At 47.7% G+C, this 18366-nt stretch overlaps 1 protein-coding gene across 6 annotated transcripts in view; it reads left to right on the forward strand.

Moving 5' to 3' along the window:
* The window catches only part of FBXO34 (F-box protein 34), a 38975-nt gene extending 22334 nt beyond the window's left edge, over positions 1-16641 (forward strand). For 3 of the 6 annotated variants that reach the window (XM_086749124.1, XM_086749126.1, XM_086749125.1), the window contains 3 exons: positions 2672-2776; positions 5273-5472; positions 13931-16641. In XM_086749124.1, coding sequence (XP_086605250.1) covers positions 5396-5472; positions 13931-16121 — 2268 coding nt within the window. In that variant the 5' untranslated portion in view covers positions 2672-2776; positions 5273-5395 and the 3' untranslated portion in view covers positions 16122-16641. The remainder of the gene's footprint in view (positions 1-2671; positions 2777-5272; positions 5473-13930) is intronic. The other 3 variants (XM_086749127.1, XM_086749129.1, XM_086749128.1) reach the window with 1 other exon arrangement.
* Positions 16642-18366: the final 1725 nt, after the last annotated feature.

Genomic DNA, 18366 nt, shown 5'->3' on the forward strand with positions numbered 1-18366 from the left:
GGGTCCTCCCTGCAGCGCTTCATTAGAATGAGCGTTTCGTGTGCTTATCGGTACAGCAAGCAGCACTGTTTGATAGCAGTGAGGAGTCAAACGTTGCCTTGGAGTCCTACATGCAATTGTTTCTCTGCTTCTGAAATGCTCTGTGTTTTGCACACTGTGCATTCAGAAGTGTTCCTTTCCACTGTCTTGGAAGAAGCTAAAAAAGACTTGTGGCAAACACCTTTCCTGGCATGATTCAAGATGCAGATTTGAGACAGCCGAGCCCAGTCTGAGTTGCTGAAAACCTCATCCCACCAGGCTTTCCTAGTGCCTGCCAGGTCTGGGGGTAAGTGGCTTCAGGAGCCAACCTCTTCTGGGTTAATTTTCTCCTAGTTCAGCTCCTTGAGCTGCTTTGGGTGAGAAATCAGATGGGAACCAGTGCTGATACAGGGATAGGACTGGGAGGAAGAGAGAGATGAGACCCCAGCACGGCAGGAATTACAGTGACTGAAATGGCCGTGGGGCTACACCGTGTTTCAGAGTGTCCATGTGCTCCTTGCTGACATGGATGCTCAAGCTCAAATTTACGTGGGAATCCTCAGATTTCAGTTAACTAACTGCTCTGTCTGCTGTTATCCAGGTACAGAGTACAGATGGGAGCTTGGTTGAAGCTTTGAGAAGGGCTGGAGGGAATTTGGTGGAGAAATGAGCCAAGGGCCAAGGTAATGAGGTCCTGCTGCTTGGCCAACTCTGATTCCTGGCACCCAGCAGAAGTGCAATCAGCAGGTTTTAGCGTTTTAGTGTGTAAGTAGACGCAGGAAGCTGCCTCCGTTTATTCCAGCGGGAGCCTCTGAGGCAGCTTTATTGCTTTTAGATTAGATAACATCAGATTTATGCAAAGTTATACCTTTTGACCATCAAACAGAGGGGAAGCTGAGCACACGAGGTTTCAGGAGGCATATCTGCAGTGGCTTCCATAGCCTCCTGCTGCAGGTGGAAAGGCCGATCTGCAGTCCAGCTCCCCTGATTGTAGGTATTAATCTTTACACCTCTTAAGGCTCATAGGTTGGATACAGTATCTTTACTAAATATGTAGTTTCATGTGGGGATTTTGTTGCCAGCTGCAGGTCCATGGACACACAAATGTGAGGTCACTCTGAGACTTTTTGTTAGACAGTTTTAATTAAAACATGCTTGTTTTCTCTTATTTTGCCTAAGACTGTTCCGTTAATTAAAGATGTAAAACCTAGCTGGTGAACGTAGTGCTAACAGGTGGTTCTTTAAAGTGTTTAAAACAGGTAGATATTACGTGAAAAACAGTTAAAAAGAAAGGGTTGTGTTCCTGCAGGTGTCTTAAGAGGATGAGGATGGGGCCCAGGTGTATGCTCTTGCCATCCAGCCTAACCTGGGAGCTGCTGTGGATTGATGGTTGTTAGCATGAAATCACGGAATGGTTTGGGTTGGAAGGGACCTTTAAAGCCCATCCAGTCCAACCCCCCTGCAAGGAGCAGGGACATCTCCAACCAGATCAGGTTGCTCAGAGCCCCGGCCAACCTGGCCTGGAATGTTTCCAGGGATGGGGCACCCACCAGCTCTCTGGGCAACCTGGGCCAGTGTTCCACCACCCTCAGCATAAAAAATTTCTTCCTTATGTCTAATCTAAACCTACCCTCTTTTAGTTTAAAACCATTACCCCTTGTCCTATCACAGCAGGCCCAAAGGTGACTGTGAAATTTGAATATTGGGTCTGAGGAAAGCTTTCTGCGAAACCTCTTGCTCAGGAGAGTCTGGTGCTGTTGTAGGTGTCCCAGGGCAGGTGTTTGGGGAGGGAGGGCTGGGAAAGGGCAGAATTTGCATGTCTGGTGGAATATGCTTTCAGAGACAAGTAGCAGCCTTAACCAGAGCTGAGTCAGGGGGAATGGACGTGCAACTCTGTTCTTGCAAGAAAACAACAAAAACCGTTCTGGAGACCTGTTACAACGCCTCAGCAGTGGCAATTTTTTTATTTTTAAAAGATTACCTGTCCTTCATAATGACAGGGTTTTTTGGCATTAACTGTTCCGAGTTCCCCTCTGAAGTACTTGCTTTGCTTTCTTATGCATCCTGGCTGAGCTGATGCTCCCTGCCCAGCTGATCCAGTGCGATGGCCCTGCAGAGCGTCCTAAAGCTTGCCCTGCCTGGAGGTAGCTGGCCAAACGTGCTTCTACCAGCAGTGTGATTGCTGCTTGGGACCAGTGCTGAGGCCTCTGCCTTCTTCCTAGAAAACAAATTTTCTGAAAGGTTGCGCCCATCCTTTGTTTATCAGTTACTGATGCTGCTGTTAAAAACACACTCGCTCTTGCAGTAAAGCTTCAGCTGTCAAAATAGCAAAAGCTATAGTGTAGTGCTGCGCAGATGAAGAGACCTTGACCTGCTCCTCATCCTCACTAGTTGAGTTTATACTTTTTTTTTTTTTTCCTAAACTGCAGCAGCGTTCAAAACTGATGATAAGACAGGGAGTTTTGTGGGACCATTGAGCGAACTGCTGTCCGTTGCTGAGAGGACGTGATGCTTACTGCTGCCAAAATCTGAGTCCTTCCCACATCTTATGCAGAAAGGCATATGTTTGGGGGTGGTTTCAGAAAGAGAGAACACCATGATTAGGTTTTTAACTTCCTCTTATGTTTTCTTTCTCTGTGCATCTGTATTTCAGTTTTCGGGCTGTACCCAACTCTCTGCAAAACTACCAAATCGGCTGAAGCACCTACTGCTAAGGATCATCCCTGGTAAAGAAACACACTGTGGTAGTTAAAAGGCAGTAAGTATCTCTGTGCTAGCTTGGATGCTGATTTTTTTTTTTTCCCTTTTTTTTTTTCTTTTAATTCACAAGTACAGCTTTTTACTACTTACACAGTAGGAATTTGTCAGTAGCTTGCTGGCATTAATCGTCTATTTCAGCTCTTTTCTATAGCCCAGCAGCTAGAGGAGGGGAAAAGGCGTGCTTTGTGCGGAGCTGCCTTTGGATCTGTGCTGCAGTGCCCATCTGAACTTGTCTCTGGCTGTTTTATCAGCTTTTGCTTTCCTCTGGTAGGAGCTAGTCCCTTCTTAAACGCATGACATCCCACCATACGATGCCTGTGCTTGGACTGGGGTTGTGGCTGCCCCTGACCTGAATCTGTTCACTTGATGGTTTTGCTTCTCAAGCTCTTTACTGCGAACAGGGTATCTTTTGGTTTCCTTTTTATTTTTTTTTTTGTCTGGCTTTTAATCATTTACTTCTCAATTGGTCTGCGAAGGAGTAGGACTAGGACAAAACATCTGGTATTCCTAATCAGAGATTCATGGAGAGAGTTTTAGCTATTGCAAAAGTGACTGGCATTCTTGAAATTGAATGGTTGCATTTATTTGGGTGTGGATATAGTCACGTTTCTGTGATACAGTTCCTGCTGTGTCTGAAATGCTAGTGTCAGTAAAGCCAGAAGGAAAGCCAGACAAAAGCTTGGATAAAAGTCAGGATTTCAGTGCCTCTTATTGGTGGTTCATGGAAAAGTAATGATTTTGTGTTTAACTTTTGATTTTCAGAAAGTACTAGGCATATGCTTTTTTCCTCTGAGAATTACTATTTGTGAATATATATTTTACAGCCCACAAAACATCAGAAATGTCTGATTTTGGTGCCTAGGTTTCATTCTTGCAGATAGGTCCTCGTTACAGGCTCCGAGCAGTCTAATGAAAATGGTATTTAACTACAAAGCTTCACTTTGTGCTGCTGTTGACCACGGCAGCCTAACTCCTTGTCTTTCTGAATTCATGGAGTAGAGGGCATGCTCCATCCTCCTGCTCTGCCAGCGCAATGTGTCCGTGTTCTCCATCCAGCATGCTAGTTTGCCTTCTGCAGAGCTCAGCAGAGATTTCTTCATGAAGACCAGAATGTGTTTATATAATATTTTATATATTACTTTAGGCTCCTGCTTACTCAAATATAGGCAAATGATTAATCTCTCATTCACCGTCACTGGAGCAATCGTGAAATTGCTATAGCAGACATCAAGTCAGATGGATCTAAACCAGCTTCTGTTTTCCCTGCCTGGAAAGTCATCCTTCATCACTTTCTTGGTGATTGTGGCTTCCAAGTCAGACAGGCTTTCCAGGCCAGGAGCGTTTAGTGGCAGCGTTGAGGTGTAAACCGCATTGGTCAAGCGCAGATTCGCTGAGCCCTGCATAGGTAGGTGCTCTTGTGCCTGGGAGTTTTTTCCCTGGTAGGTGTTGCCAAAGGGATGATGTGAGGGGCTCCGTCTCCAGCACAAACTTCCAGCCGGTGCCTCTGCCAGGCTGCACCATGGAAATGCCGCTGCAGGAATAGGGCAGCCGTAGGAGCACTGGCTAAAGCTGCTGAAAAGGAGAGAACAACCTGCTACACTGAATCACAAACCCCCTGGGGACATGGCTCTATAGTTAGCATCTTCAAATGGCATTCCTTTATTACGGCATCATTGTGCGTGGTCCTCTAGAGAGGAAGCAAATGATCTTTAAAACGATCTGCTAGCAGCTCAGGCTGGAGTATTTTGAGTTTTTCCAGGGCTTTTTTGCTGTGTCACTCGTTCCTTTTGTGTTCCAACTCAGATGTTGTTGTTCTTTCACTGTCAAAGTACTTAAAGCGTTGGTAATGGTGTCTGCTGCAAGGACAAGGCGTAGAAGGCAGCAGCTTAGTGCGAAGGAGAGATACTGCAGAACAGTTTTGTTTTGGTGAAATCTGCTGCCTTATCTGAGCGTGATGCAAAGACGGGGCCGTTTTCACGAGGTTTGGAGGCTGCACGGTGGCATGTTTTTTTGTCCTTTATAAAATCCACCACGTTATTTTGATTAGAGTGCTAACGTAACTCCTGGCAGCGTCAAATCTTACTGCTAGCAGCTATTTCCCTCCAAAGCTTGATGCGGTGCTAACGAGCAGAAAGATCTTGTGTGTCCTGTTTGCAGGGAGCTCGGAGGACAGCGTGTTCCATGGGAGGTGCCAAGGTAGTGCTGCAGTTCTATATAAGGTGAAGAAGCATTGTATGTGCAGACAGGCTTTTGTGGGGGACGTTAATTTGTATTTTAATGGTGCTCAGAAATTTCAGCTGCAATAATAGCATGATGATGTTAAGTTCTTTTATATTTTTATATATATCTCTTTAATATATGTATATGTATGCATACGTGTGTGTATATACATTTATTTTCTCTCTCTTGGGAAAGAGTCCTTGTCCTGATCACCTGTGCTTCAGTTGTTACTGCACTCTATCACGATCTTCTCACGTACCTCTCGTTTGTTCAGTTTCTAGGTGGCAGAGACGCGGTGAAGCGCTGTGTGGGGCAAGCAAAGCTGATGGGGAAGCGTTGCGTGTAACCCAGGATGGACTGGCTGTGACGGCGTGCCTTAGCTGGAGAGGTAGTTACCATGAAGAGTTCCTGCAGAGCTGGCCTCCACAGGGAACCGCTGAATTCCGCATCTTCCACCTTCCATCAAGTCAAACGGTATGAACAGACCAGCTGGTCTGCCTATAGTTAAGTATTTAGCACCGATTTAGCCTTCTCCTTACTTTCCTGTTGTCTCGCGTGTCACTCAAATGTTTGGTCTAAATTCTTACATTCGGTTAGTGTTTAAGTGAAATGTTGTAATGGCTTAAGGGCAGAAATGTTCTTTGACATTTTTATTTGATAATGACAACTACGGATTCACTACAGCTGGTACTGTACTGGGAGAAATCTTTGGGTTTTTTAGCAACAGCTGTGAATTAATTTGGGAACGTGGCTTTGAAGTAAAACTTAATTGGAGAACGGCTCGTCATAGTTGGCTTTAAAACATGCAGTCAGCTTAGAGCAAGTGGAAATACTGGCAATCATTGTTGTGGTTTGTCTTACTACGGAGTAAGTAATTAGATTAGTTTAAGCTCAGATTTTTGTATTGCTCGCTCTCCTGTGTCTCTTATTAAGAAGAAATGCACGATTGATTTCAAACACTTGTGCTCATGTGACAATTAAGTGAACGCCTCTCACTGTGTCCCGTTATAGGAACACCGTGCAGAACAACTTGTCCTTATGCAAATGCAAGAACACGCCAGTTTGTTTGAGTTCAAGCTACTTGAAAATATATGTATCTTTTCTTTTTCTGAAACCAAGACTCTAAAACTTCCTCTGTGTGGAGGAAGAGAGCCAGCTTTCTGGCTTTCAAAAGCTGTGTGGGTTTAAAGCAAGCTTTGACCTTTGTTCTTTGTGGTTGTGTAGACAGCATCTACTCGCTCGTTAGTCTCTTGGTAATTTAGCACTGGAAGAGGCTTCCTGGGTCACTCAGCTCCTTGCTTTCCCAAGCAGTATCTCATAATCCCTTTGGTAAATTTCGAAAAACAATTATATCTTTTCTTCTCTCCTCCTCTAGATTAAGCCATTGCTGAAGATGACAGATCTATCTGTGCGATTAGGAACCTTCTTTTGATTCCCAGGCTGAACATCTATGCCAGCTTATATACTTGTTTGAGCTTGTGTTCTTTTTTTTTTTTTTCCTTCCTTCATAAAGACTGCTCCTAATTTTCAGTTTTTTAGTGGTTTACCTCTTTTCCTGTATTCTGTAAAATGCAGTTGTGCGCTCACCTGTGGTTTTGCTGTGCTGACTGACCCAAGTGTTACCTAGTAGCTCCTTGAATAATGACTATGAGAATCATTCCTGGTCTGGGTGAATCTCCTCTGAGTCACGACCAGAAGTGTACACTGCGCTCCAGAGCAGATCTGGCAGGAGGGCTTTTCACCGCTGCCTTGAATATATCACAGAATCACCTCTGCTTTCCTCTGTTTCATGGATGTGTCTACGGTGGCCAATGCACCTTTCTTGGTATCTCCAAAACTTCTTGGTGTTCAGCTTGTTGGTGCATCACCGTCTGTATTTCAGAACTCTGTTTTACTCGGTGCTTTGTGCCTCTGCTGTTTTGGAAATGCCTTTCGTTCCTGGGGGTGCACCTGTAGTACTTGTGCTGAGGTCATTCCTCACACAATCACATGTTCCCCAGGCTGATTCTCGAGGCCTGTCTTTGGTTTCCAGGATGGTATTTTCTTATCCAGCATCACCTGGGGCTGTCTGCTGCTAAGCCAGCTCCTTTGTCTGTTTTCCTGTTCCTCTGCCAATCTGTCTTAACCAGTAAATCTCCTTCTGCCTTCTGAAGTCCATGTGAGTAAGATGTAGTACCTTTGTCTAAAAAGATTACTTTTTTGAGAACCTTCAGCTTAGTCTGGCGTATTGAACTAGTCCCTCTTCCCCCTTTTTCCTCTGTGCTGCATTAATCCTCTTTGCTTGCAAAGCACCTTTGTATTGAAGTCAGACTACCAGGCCTGGAGAGGCTGTAGTCCTTCTCTCTTTTTTTTCTCCCCTGCAGTGCCACCTCCCATGTACCACATATTTTATTAACTCATGTTGTTGCCTTTCAAGAGGTTTCTAAATCTTGCTGCTTGGCCTCCAGTTTGAGCCTGTCTATTTTGGATTCTAAAACTGAGATGAGCCAATCCTTACAATTTTCATGAAGCTTTTTAATCCTCCCCTTGCCAATGTTCTTGTTCAAATGAGTCCCTGGGCTTTTGCCTTCATGATCACCCTTATCACCTCTCTTTAGAAATGATGCAAAGTCAAATTTAGTATTTTGTGCTGTACCTAGAGTACTCTTAATCTCTGTCGTGGAGTTGCTTGCAGCCCAGTTTCTCTCCATGTCCTCTCACAAACTGAAGAACCTTTTACTATTACTTTGTTTTTAAATATCTTTGCAGTGACTTAAATGTGAGGAATGGTGCAGCGTTATTCCCGGACTCACTGATCTCTAAGATACAAGTTTCCAAGTGATGTGACCTGGTGATCTTAAACCTGTGCCTGCTTCTTGTATCCTTCCCGAAGAAGGAGCGTGTTCACTTGGAGTTTCTTCTGTTCTTCTTTGGGATGTGTTCTTAATAATGAAAACACCTTTTGACTTCTGGAGGATGCCTACTGGGTTGTGCTGTCTGCAGTGAAATCCTCTGCACCACAGTGCAGCTGACTTCATGAACCAGTTCCTTTCGGTCCTGAGTTTCAAAAGAACAACCTGGTGACTTGCCTTCAGATCTACTTTTGCTTGTTCTTTCTCTTGAACTCTGAGTCTCTTACGATACTGCGGTCCGAGGTTAATTTCCACAACCTTTCATGTGTTCTCATTATGCGTGTGTGAAAGTGAAGACTAAACAGCATCACTTTGTGTTGGTTCGTTAACTGTGTGAAGAAATTTGCTGCACCATGGTACTAAGAAAGGTCTTGGTCCTCTTGCAGTTCATAAATTAGAAAACAAATGTTAAATCAAGAAAGATAAAGCATTTCCAGAAGGAAACATGCCACTTGTCTGCGCTGCTCTGGGCAGCTTTCAGCAGAAGCCCTATAAAACCACCACTTTTTTTTTTTTTTTTCTCCCTGCTGTCCTTCTGTGATTTCTTCTTATCTTAGCTTGTTCCACCACAGGCATGCGTGCTATCCCATCATCTTTGAGCTAAATGTTATTGGAGCAGCTTATAACTTTGACTACCAAACCTTTCAGTTTATTTTGTTCCCTTCTGCTTTCTGTCATCCCTGTGTCATCTGTTGTACGGCTGGGAAGCAGGGAGCATGGGTTTGAGCTTCCTCAGGCTCAGCAAAGAATTGCTTCCGCGCCACTCGCTTCACGGTGAGTGCTTTTATACAAAAGACTGGCAAAGTGATGGCACTTCTTCCTGTGTAAAATTCAGAAAGGCTGCTCTGTTTTATACTGAAGGGTATGGATGCGTGTGAGTTTACTTTAAAACGTGTTCAGAGCTGATTCATGGGTGGGAGCCCTCAAACCGGAGTAGTCTGTGTGTTGGGCTTGGTTGTGCAATCTGTGAGCCGAAGCTGCTGCTTGCTGAAGATGATGGATTTTACGCAGGATGGGTTTTATAGCTCCTCCCGTGTGCAGCTATATTTGGGTGTCATCTCCCCCAAAGTCAGGTTATTTGAACACCTGATGTGGCTGAACCTTGCAGCGGGGGGGATCCAGCGTTGAGAGTCAGGCGCCGACTTTGTGTTTAGCTCTGCTGCTCGAGCAGTCCATCCCTTCTGTTTACTTTCAAAGCCCATAATAATCCTCGCTTGCTCTCCAACTGATGCAAGAGGCAGTTTCGCAGGCGTGGGGAGGTGGGCCAGCAGCATTTGCTTTAATATGAAGTTATTGTTGCAAGGGAGTGAGTTTTCTAGAAATCAGATGCCTCCGCAGCTGCTGAAGCTGAAGCCGCCCCTGGTCTGGAGCATCGTGCTTCCCAGCCCGCCCTTCTCCAAGCTTGGACACTTGCCACGCGCCAGAAGGAGCTCCAGTGAGTAGCAGAGCGCTGTCCATCCCGGCTGCTCGGCTGGGACTTTCCCGCCCCGGCAGAATCCATGGAATGCCTTTGAAGCAGCTCTCGGTCTGTTTGGCCTTGCCCCGGCAGCGCAGAGGGGATGGAAATGGCACTGGAGATTGAGCCCCGAGGACCCACCGAGTCCTTCCAGAAATAACAAGTGGTTGACCATAGTTCAGCTTGCGTTCGGTACTCAGTGCTCTGTAATTGTCCGTGTCCTTTACGGAGGAGCTCAGCTCTGCAGACAGAGAAATGGGATGCCAGGGAAGAGAAATGCCTTGCCAGAGGTTATGCTTGGTGTGGGTTTTTATTGTTAGGATTTTTCTTTCTTTTTTTTTTTTTTTTTTTTTTTTTGGCTTCTGCCTTCTGTTAGTGTTTCCTGAGGGTTTTTTAGAGTTGTAGTTGGCACTGTGTGTGCAGTCAGCAACGCTAGGAACTTTTTGTAAACGCTAACTCCAGTCGACAAAAGAAATCCACAGGAAACTTTGGGGTTTTGATTGAAATTTTTGCCTGAATAAAACCTTCCGGTGTTTTGCCCAGAAAACTTGCAGCGTGAATATGCTGTTTGAGCAGATTACACTTCTTTTCTTTTTTTTTTGTTGCTGTTCTTGCTGGCGAGAGGAAATCTTTTGGCTTCACAGGGCATCGTGAGAGTCCTTGACCCAGGTGCAGTGAGAGGATCTAGACTCTCTGTGGACCGTAGAAAGGAGTTGTTGAGAATTGAGCCTTTTCTACCAGTTTTTCCTCCAACTTTGGAGCTTCCACTGAAGCAAATTTGTAATTTTTTTAGGCTGCTGTGATTTAGGAGATAATATAAATACAAAATGATGCGGAAAGATTCTAGCCAGCTTGGCACGGTAGCTTGTGGGTCTTACCTTCAGCAGGGAGAGGAGGGGCGCGCATGTCCGCACGTGCGTGCAGCCGTATATTCCTGTATCAATCCCCTCTCGTAACCAGCTTGGTAAAACTGTAGTGGAAACAAACCGCAGTTACGACTTGTAAAAACAGCAGTGTCATTCCAGAAGTGTAAGTATCCTGTTTTTCAGACACGGCTGATTAGAAATAGAAAAAAAACCTGGTCCTTTTATTTCATCAGCGTAAGGATGGAATAACAGCATAAAGGCAGCAGTGCTGGTTGTTCCAGTGCTGATCATTCCTGGCAGAATTATCTCTTATCAGCGATTCAAAACCACACATTTGGGATTGAAAACCTTTTATGCTTGCTCCACGGACTTCTGAAGAGTCGTCGTCTCTAAAGATAAAATTAGAAAGCTTGATAACTTAAGGGGTGGAGGAAAGCAAACAGAATTATTCTGGCATTAGGTATCATAGGGAATTGTCAGTCATTTCACCTTTGAAAAGCTATTTTTGGTGTTTTTCAATATTTAAAAACTTAACCTGCAGCTGCTGCAATTCTCTGCTTGCCAGCACTGAAGTGTTGAAGAAATAAAAGGTAGACTGTGGGTGGGGACTGGGCTCATCTTCAAAGCAGTTTCTGCTGGGGAGCCTTGTTCCAGTTCTAGGAGCTGGAAATTAAATGTGCTGCTGACGTGCAGGGAGGAAGCTATATTTGCCTAAAAGTTCCTACTTCTTCATGTTCACCACAAAGTGTGTGTGGAGTGGGTTGGTTTTGCCCCCCTTACCTCTTTGAGGTAAGATCCATCACTAACATCCCTTTTAAAATGGAAATTCTCTTCCCCACTGCCCCAAAACTGGGAGGCAGGTGGCCCTGCGGTTCAGCTGGTCAGGTGGAGTTAGCAGGACTCCTTTACAGCCACCTGAAGTTACCAGATGCAGGTTTTATTTAAATCTGGGGCCATTAAAACAGTGCAATGAACTGAACGCTGAATTCAAATGAGGCAATTATTCTGGCACTAAAACTTCTGACTAAGGCATAATTTTATTATGTAAATTAATAACTTTTCAACCTTAAATGGTATTGTTGGCCGAGCCAGAGACTAACTGAAACACAGGAGGAAATATAACCTTAAAGGAGAAATCCGTAACAGGTGAGGCGTAGCTCTGCTCTTTGTCTTTCTCCATAGACCAGAAATAGCTGGGAGCTGCTGAACCAACTTTGCTGGCTAAACATGTCCTCTGAGCCTGCTGGGGTAACCAGTTTGGTCCTGTTTTCCTGCGTGTAATACCTGCTCTCGCCTTCGTTTGCAGCTTCTCTTAATGAAGGGTGTTGAACTGATTGTCCCGCTGAATTCCTGAAAACTGCTTGAAGAAAGCCTTTCAAAAACACGTTCAGCTCCTCTTTCAAACACCCTGCCATGAAAACTCACGAGTGAAATTTGATCTTCTGCTCCTAGCTCGTGAGATTTCAACGTGCAAAGTTGCGTCTTTAATTGTATTCCACTCATCTCCCTGGGGTGCGGTGGTGGGCAGCCGTCGGAGCTTTCGTCTCTCTCTCGTGTGAGAAGCACAGCTCCAAAATGCCCTTCTGGATCCGGAAGGGAGGGCTGCGGGCACCGTTTTCCACAGCAGTTTGCTGCAGTGGTTCACCTGCCGCTCTTCTGGGCTGGGCTTGAGCACACGGGTGGCCTGACCCTGCCTAGCTATAAAGTGAAACCGAGATGAGGTAGAATCTATGGAAAATGAGGCTGAAACACACTACAGCAGCCTCATTCTCTTTTTATTCATCTCTTTCAGCACCCTGAAGTTCTATTTTTGTCAGATTATTTTAGTTTTCAGCATCCAACTGAGAAGGCAAACAAAACAGCTCGGTTGCGTTTTGCAGAGGAGACTAAATTGGGAGGTGACCCAGTTCCAACAAGAGCTGGAATTAGCACGCAGAAGGCACAGGGAGAGACTTGACTCCGGGATGAGGCGGGCGTATCCGCAGTGAGGGGAGCTCTCTCCTCCCCACAGTCTGTAGGTGAAGCTGGTTGAAGAGCGAGGTGATGATCTTCCCATAAAATCAGAAGCGGAGAGAATGTGACAGCATCCTTTGCGGTGTCTCCCTCCAGGCCTTCGGAGCACTGCAGGGACCAAGGGGGTGGTGGTGCCTGCCCTCATGCGTGTCCTGTCAGCAGCTGAACGTGGAGCATCTTCCTCCCAAAGCCTTCCCTTGGGTGGCTCCAGCGGTGCTCAGCTCTCCGTACTCCGGAGGGTCCGCAGCCCTGGCTTATCCGTGGGGCAGGGCTGCCTGGGAGGTCCCCAAGCTGCGCTCCAGGTTGCTCGTACGGCACGTCTGTGTGCGTTCTCGGTTGGCATCTGCTGTTACCACTTCCCTCTGACCGCCATCCTGTGCGCTCTGGCAGGTCTGCCGGAGGGGTGGGTGAGTAGGTTCCCTCCTTCTCGTGTGCCCACCCCGCGGGTACCCTGCGTAGCAGCAGCGAGGGCGTTTTGAGGTAGGTGTGTGTCGTGATCGCACCGCGGCGCGGCAGGAGAGAGCCCAGCAGGGCTCTGGCTGCATCTGCTGCAAACGTGTCGTGTGTCTGACTTTATAGATGTTACAGCTTGAGGTTTTTAATTAAAAGCTGGTTTTAGGCTAGAAATGCAATCCTAAAGCAAGTGTTTCGGTGGTGGCTGTCAAGGGAAACATATTCACTGTCTGAATGCGCCCGTATCGGCGCACGATAAACGTGGCGTTGAACCTGCTGTTCTTAAACTAGCAGGCACGGATTATCCGCATCTCAGAAAGGAGGCCCTTTAGTGTAACAATTCAAAGATTACCATGGAAACGTAATCTATAGTTAGTTCTGCAATACGCTTATGCGATACTTCTGGGAGAAGAGCCTGAAGTCTCCTGATAATTGCGTCCTACGTGGCAAGCACCTTGGGCTTTTGCAGTTTTTGACCTTTGAGTTGAAGATGACTGTGAAGGCGTAATGGAAAGGGGGAGCTGGGACTGTTGCGGGAATGGGGCTGCTGCTGTAACCTCAGCAGCATCCGAGTGTTTCCTTCACAGCTCTTAAATTCTTCACCATAAACGTCTTTGCACGTGGTTCCCTTCAGCCTTACGTGGTGCTTCTGTCGCTTCGGGGGGACATCCAGTGCATAGCGGAAGGACCCTCACGGGAAAGGACACCAAAGGCTAGGTTTCATTTGGGGTGGCACTGGGAGGTCAGATATCTGCTGGGATCTCTGATGAGCACCTGCTAATTTGCCTTTTCAGCTTTAACTGTACTTTATCTACTGAAAACAAAAAAAAATTGTATGTAGAGTAGCTAATTTCAGAATAAACCGTTGGACCCGCATGTGCTTTACAGCTGGATTAAGAAACGAACGGACAGACGGACGGCTCCTAACTCTAGAATGAATCCTTAGCCATCTTTGCACAGCAGATAGAACTGCAATGTTAGGATTTCTCCTTGCAACTCCTTGGAAACAGATTTCTCGAACGGGAAGATCTCTGCTGTCCTTAAGAATCATAATCCTGTTGCAAGAAGTTCTCCAAGGGTGGATGTTGCAGCCTGGTTGCTGCTTTTCCTTCCTCGTGTGGTTCCTCTTGAAGCGTGGGCTGCTTGACACAGAGCAGGAGGCGTGCTGGTGCCGACTCTGGGCCACCTTCTGTAATCCAGGCAGGCATATTTTGCGACTATAACTTCTTCCCTTTCTGTTTTTTTTTTTCTAGGGTTTCTGGTATGCACTTAAAGCCATATCTCAAGTTACAGAAGAAAGAGCGATCTCCAGAAATCAGCCAGGATTCCCTGAGAGGCCCACCTATGAGCCATCAGAGATCAGCACAAGAAGAAAAATACACCAACAACTGCACCAAACTGAGCGTTTTCCCAAAACCCTCCCTCGTGACTCCACCTCGAAAGCTCCTGGGGATTATTTATCCAAATACTATGTGCAATATGAATGGGAAAGGTCCGGCAGATGGCCCAAGCGCGAGGGAAAAGAAAAACGCCCTGTCTGCAACGATCCACCAGGGAGAAGAAGGGGAAGGGCCGCTGGATGTCTGGGCTGTGGTGAAACCTGGCAATACCAAGGAGAAAATCGCCTTCTTTGCAGCCCAGCAATGCAGCAGCACCAACCGGCTAGGCTCTATGAAAATTAAAAGCACGTGGGATATCGACGGAAGAACGGCTAAACGCAGGAAAAAATGCGTAGATCTCAAAAAAGCCAAAATTCAACTGGAACGAATGAGGGAGGCGAACGCCAGGTGCTCCCAGCCGGAGCCTTTTGCCTGCGGTATCGAGCACTGTTCGGTGCATTACGTGAACGACAACGGTGAGGGTGTGTTCCCGGGCCGGTCCCTCTCAGTGATAGAGATGGTAGCCTTTCTGGAGCAACGAGCAAGTGCTTTACTGGTAGACTGCGCTAAGACCTGCGCGCCTGCTTCTACTACGAGGCTGAACGCTCAGCCTAAAGCTGCGCTTCCCAGTTCAGACCCTTTCTCCTCCGCCGGGGCGTGCGAGGTACACGGGGAGAGGGGACCTTGTGGCAGTAGCGAGCAGCAGCAGAGCGAGCCCGTGCGCGTGCTGGACATGGTGGCCAAGCTGGAGTCGGAGTGCCTGAAGCGCCAGAGCGAGCGGGAGGCCGGGAGCCTCTCGCGGAACAACAGCTTCCGTCGAAACGTCGGGAGGGTGCTCCTGGCGAACGGCACCCAGCCCGAGGGAGAGGCGGGGAAGGTCTCCTCGGGGGTCCTGGCTCCGGGGGATGGCTTGGAGGAGGCAGGGGTAGCAGAGGCTGGGTACGGGGGACGGTGCGGTCCTCTGGGTCACACCGAGTTGTGGGATGGCGCTGCCTCTGCTCGGCAGCCTTTTCCTTCTGGGCTGGATACTCGGATGGGGAATGTGAGTTCGGGACTTGCTCATGCGGTGTTGGCGATAACCGCCGGCAGGAGCGATTCTGAAATGCGAATTGAGCCTCCCAGACCCCTGCTGTCTGCGTGTCCAGCCGCTGCCAGGTTGCCACCAGATTCCTTGCAGAGCAAGAACGCGACTGTTGATTGTACGTCGAAAGAGCCTGGAATTTTCCCAAAGCAGAGTCTGCATCCTGCTAGGAAGGAGCCCTTATGCATCAGTATATCGGTCACGAAGACTGAGAAAGGATGCCGGAAAGAGAAGCTCTCCAACTCCAGTTCTGGGGAAGATCCGCTCCCAGGGAGGCTCTTTTTTCTCCAGGCTGACCAGCCTGCCGCTCATGAGCAACAGCCGCTACGGGAAAGTGCCCGAGAAAAGCCAGGAGAAGCAGCCCAAAATGAGGATGAGGATGCTTTGGCGTCTGACAGACCTTGCATCAGAAACGGTGTCCCTGCAGAGCCATCTGCCCTGGCTGCTCCTCCGACAGAAGGGGCTTTGCAAGTACTTGATGCTTCCTGCTTAAAAAGGCAGGTTTCGCATGACTTTCTGGAGACCAGGTTTAAAATCCAGCAGCTCTTGGAGCCTCAGCAGTATATGGCCTTCCTGCCTCACCACATCATCGTGAAGATTTTTGGATTGCTTCCTACCAGGAGTCTGGTCGCCCTAAAATGCACTTGCTACTACTTCAAATTCATCATCGAATACTACAACATCAGGCCAGCGGACTCCCGCTGGGTCCGCGATCCCCGCTACAGAGAAGACCCTTGCAAGCAGTGCAAGAAGAAGTACGTGAAGGGGGACGTATCGCTGTGCCGGTGGCATCCCAAACCATACTGTCAAGCTTTACCCTACGGGCCTGGGTACTGGATGTGCTGTCACCGGTCCCAGAAGGGCATCCCGGGCTGTAAGTTAGGTCTCCATGACAATCACTGGGTTCCTGCCTGCCACAGCTTTAACCGCGCCATTCATAAGAAAACCAGAGGAGCGGGAGCCGAAGCGGAAGAGGAGTATTAGTGCACATACACTTTCCTGCGAGATTGTTCGGGGTAGGAGGAGATTCTCATGCCTTGTGCTGTTTACAGTGTATATAATTGTCGTGGTTTGTTTTTTTTTTTTTCCCCACAGGGCTATGAAACTGCACATCGTTCAACACAAGAGCCTTTACCTTTTAGATTAAAGATCGCTTTTAGTCCATCTGTGTAAATAACACTATAAAAACTAATTGTACATACAGAGTCTCCAGCTGGCTGAACAACCTACTCACTACAATGCAGCTACGACAGTGTTGCGGCTATAGTTGTGTGTGTGTTTTTAAGTGTCTTGTTTCAAAATCTGTATATCCTGTATAATATATGAATGTTTCTGAGGAGAAACTCTAAATAGGTAAAGGTCAACTTGTGGAAAGAATCTTCAGACAACTTAACTGGACAACCTTCAAACTAGACTAGGACAGATCTATTCTGGTAGCGTGGCAGTGGATAAAAAGAGGAATATTATTGTATAGTCAGAATATAAAAAGTTCTTGTCTACCTTACCCATGTTGTCTGTTGTTTTTTGGTTTTGGTTTGTTTTTTTTGTTTTTTTTTTCTTTTTTTTTTTTTTTACTTAAATAAAATGTGCATTCTAGATCTGCCTTACCCGACTTTCTCTTGTAAGACTTGTGTCCCAGAATAAAAGTGCTGTAAAACACGTGGCAGAAACCTGGTGCTTTGCTGTGGTTCAGACTTGCAGTGTGCTTCCTGTAGAAAACCAGTCCTCCCACTGAAAAAGAAACAAATCCCCAAACCTGCGTTACTTGAGAACTCCCTGCTGTCACATTCACAGATTCCAGTTTTCCTTTCCCTCCCGTCAGCCGTGCGTGCAGCAGAGGCTCAGCAAGAGGCTCCTGTTGCCCAGAAAGCTGCTGCTAGGTGTGTAAAATGTGCAAAAACTGTTTTGAGTCTTGCTTCTCAGCTCTTGCCTTGGCCCCTCGCCTGTGCCCTGGATGCTGGAGGACGGAGCGTGGATCCCGCGGGATGAAAGCGAAGGTGCCTTGGCTCAGTGATGCGCTGGAAGCGTTGCTGTCGGCTGTGCACGGAATTTTTCCCTTGCCAGAGGAACCCTTGCATCGCTTCGCTCTGCTCTGCTCCAGCCGCTGACGTCGTGTTTCTGAGGTGTGAGTGGGTGCTTTCCCGGGGGAGTTGTGAGCGTCTGTGTCAGAAGGGCAGGCGAACGCCGATTCCTCGAACTCACTGGGAGCTGAGCGTGGCACCTGTTTGAGTATTTCCTCACACGTTCCTCTCCTGCAGTGCTGTGTTCCAGCCTCCGGTTCCAGCCCAGCTCCCTGCCTGGGGGTGAACAGTTTGGAAGCCTGGGAATGGACCCTGGACACCCCAGCAGCCCCGTTCAGTTCCTGGGAGCAGCGCAAGGGGAGCAGCAGTCATTTTGCAGCCTACGGAAACCAAGTGGAGCGCAGCAGTTGTGTCTGCGTTGCTTGAGACCCACATCTCCCTGTGCTTTGTGCTGTGGCTGTTCCTCTGCCCCTTCTCAGAACAACGGTGGACCCCTGGCATCGCTGACAAAGTCTCTGACCCAGCGCAGGAGGAACTGGTGCCACCTTCCCATGGGGCTCACCCCGAGCCTTCCTCTACCCTGCAGACCCCAAGGGAGCACCTGGGAAGGGGCGAGGGCTCTTCAGGAGCGCAGCAGCTGGATGCGGTGGCGGTGGACCTGGCTCATCCTGCCCTCTGCCCTTCAGCACAAGCTCAGCGAGGTGTGGAGGGGCCAGGAGAGCTGCCAGCTGCCCCGCCAGGCAGTTTTAGAACATGAGAACAGAGAGGGTTTGGAGGCACATCTGCTTTTGTTCTTGCTGTCAACACTGAGAGAAAGCAACCTCAGCCCTTAGCAAACCCACATTTCAGGCTGTAAGCTCAGGATGTTCTCAGCAGATTTAAACGGGATGCCATTTATTTTTTTTCGCAGTCCCTGCTTTACCTGCTGCCTAACACCTCTCCCCGGTGCTGCTCAGCCATCTCTGTGCTGCAGCAGACATGATGACAAGCAGGAGGAATGAAATTAGAAAGCTGAACGGAGGGTGCGGTTGTCTCGTAATCGGCTGCGAAGAGGGAGAGGAAAAGCAGGATCCCTCGTGAATTCGTGACTTCATTCTCAAACAGGGCGCAGGCTTCTCCCAAGCTCTGCTCTGCCGCGCTGGGACGAGCAGCAAAACAACTTTCTGGAAGGAGTTGTCTTGCCAAAGCCATCAGCATCAAAAGCCTTC

This window comes from Chlamydotis macqueenii, chromosome 5, assembly GCF_036417535.1.
Source record: "Chlamydotis macqueenii isolate bChlMac1 chromosome 5, bChlMac1.mat, whole genome shotgun sequence".
In the NCBI taxonomy this organism is placed as follows: Eukaryota; Metazoa; Chordata; class Aves; order Otidiformes; family Otididae; genus Chlamydotis; species Chlamydotis macqueenii.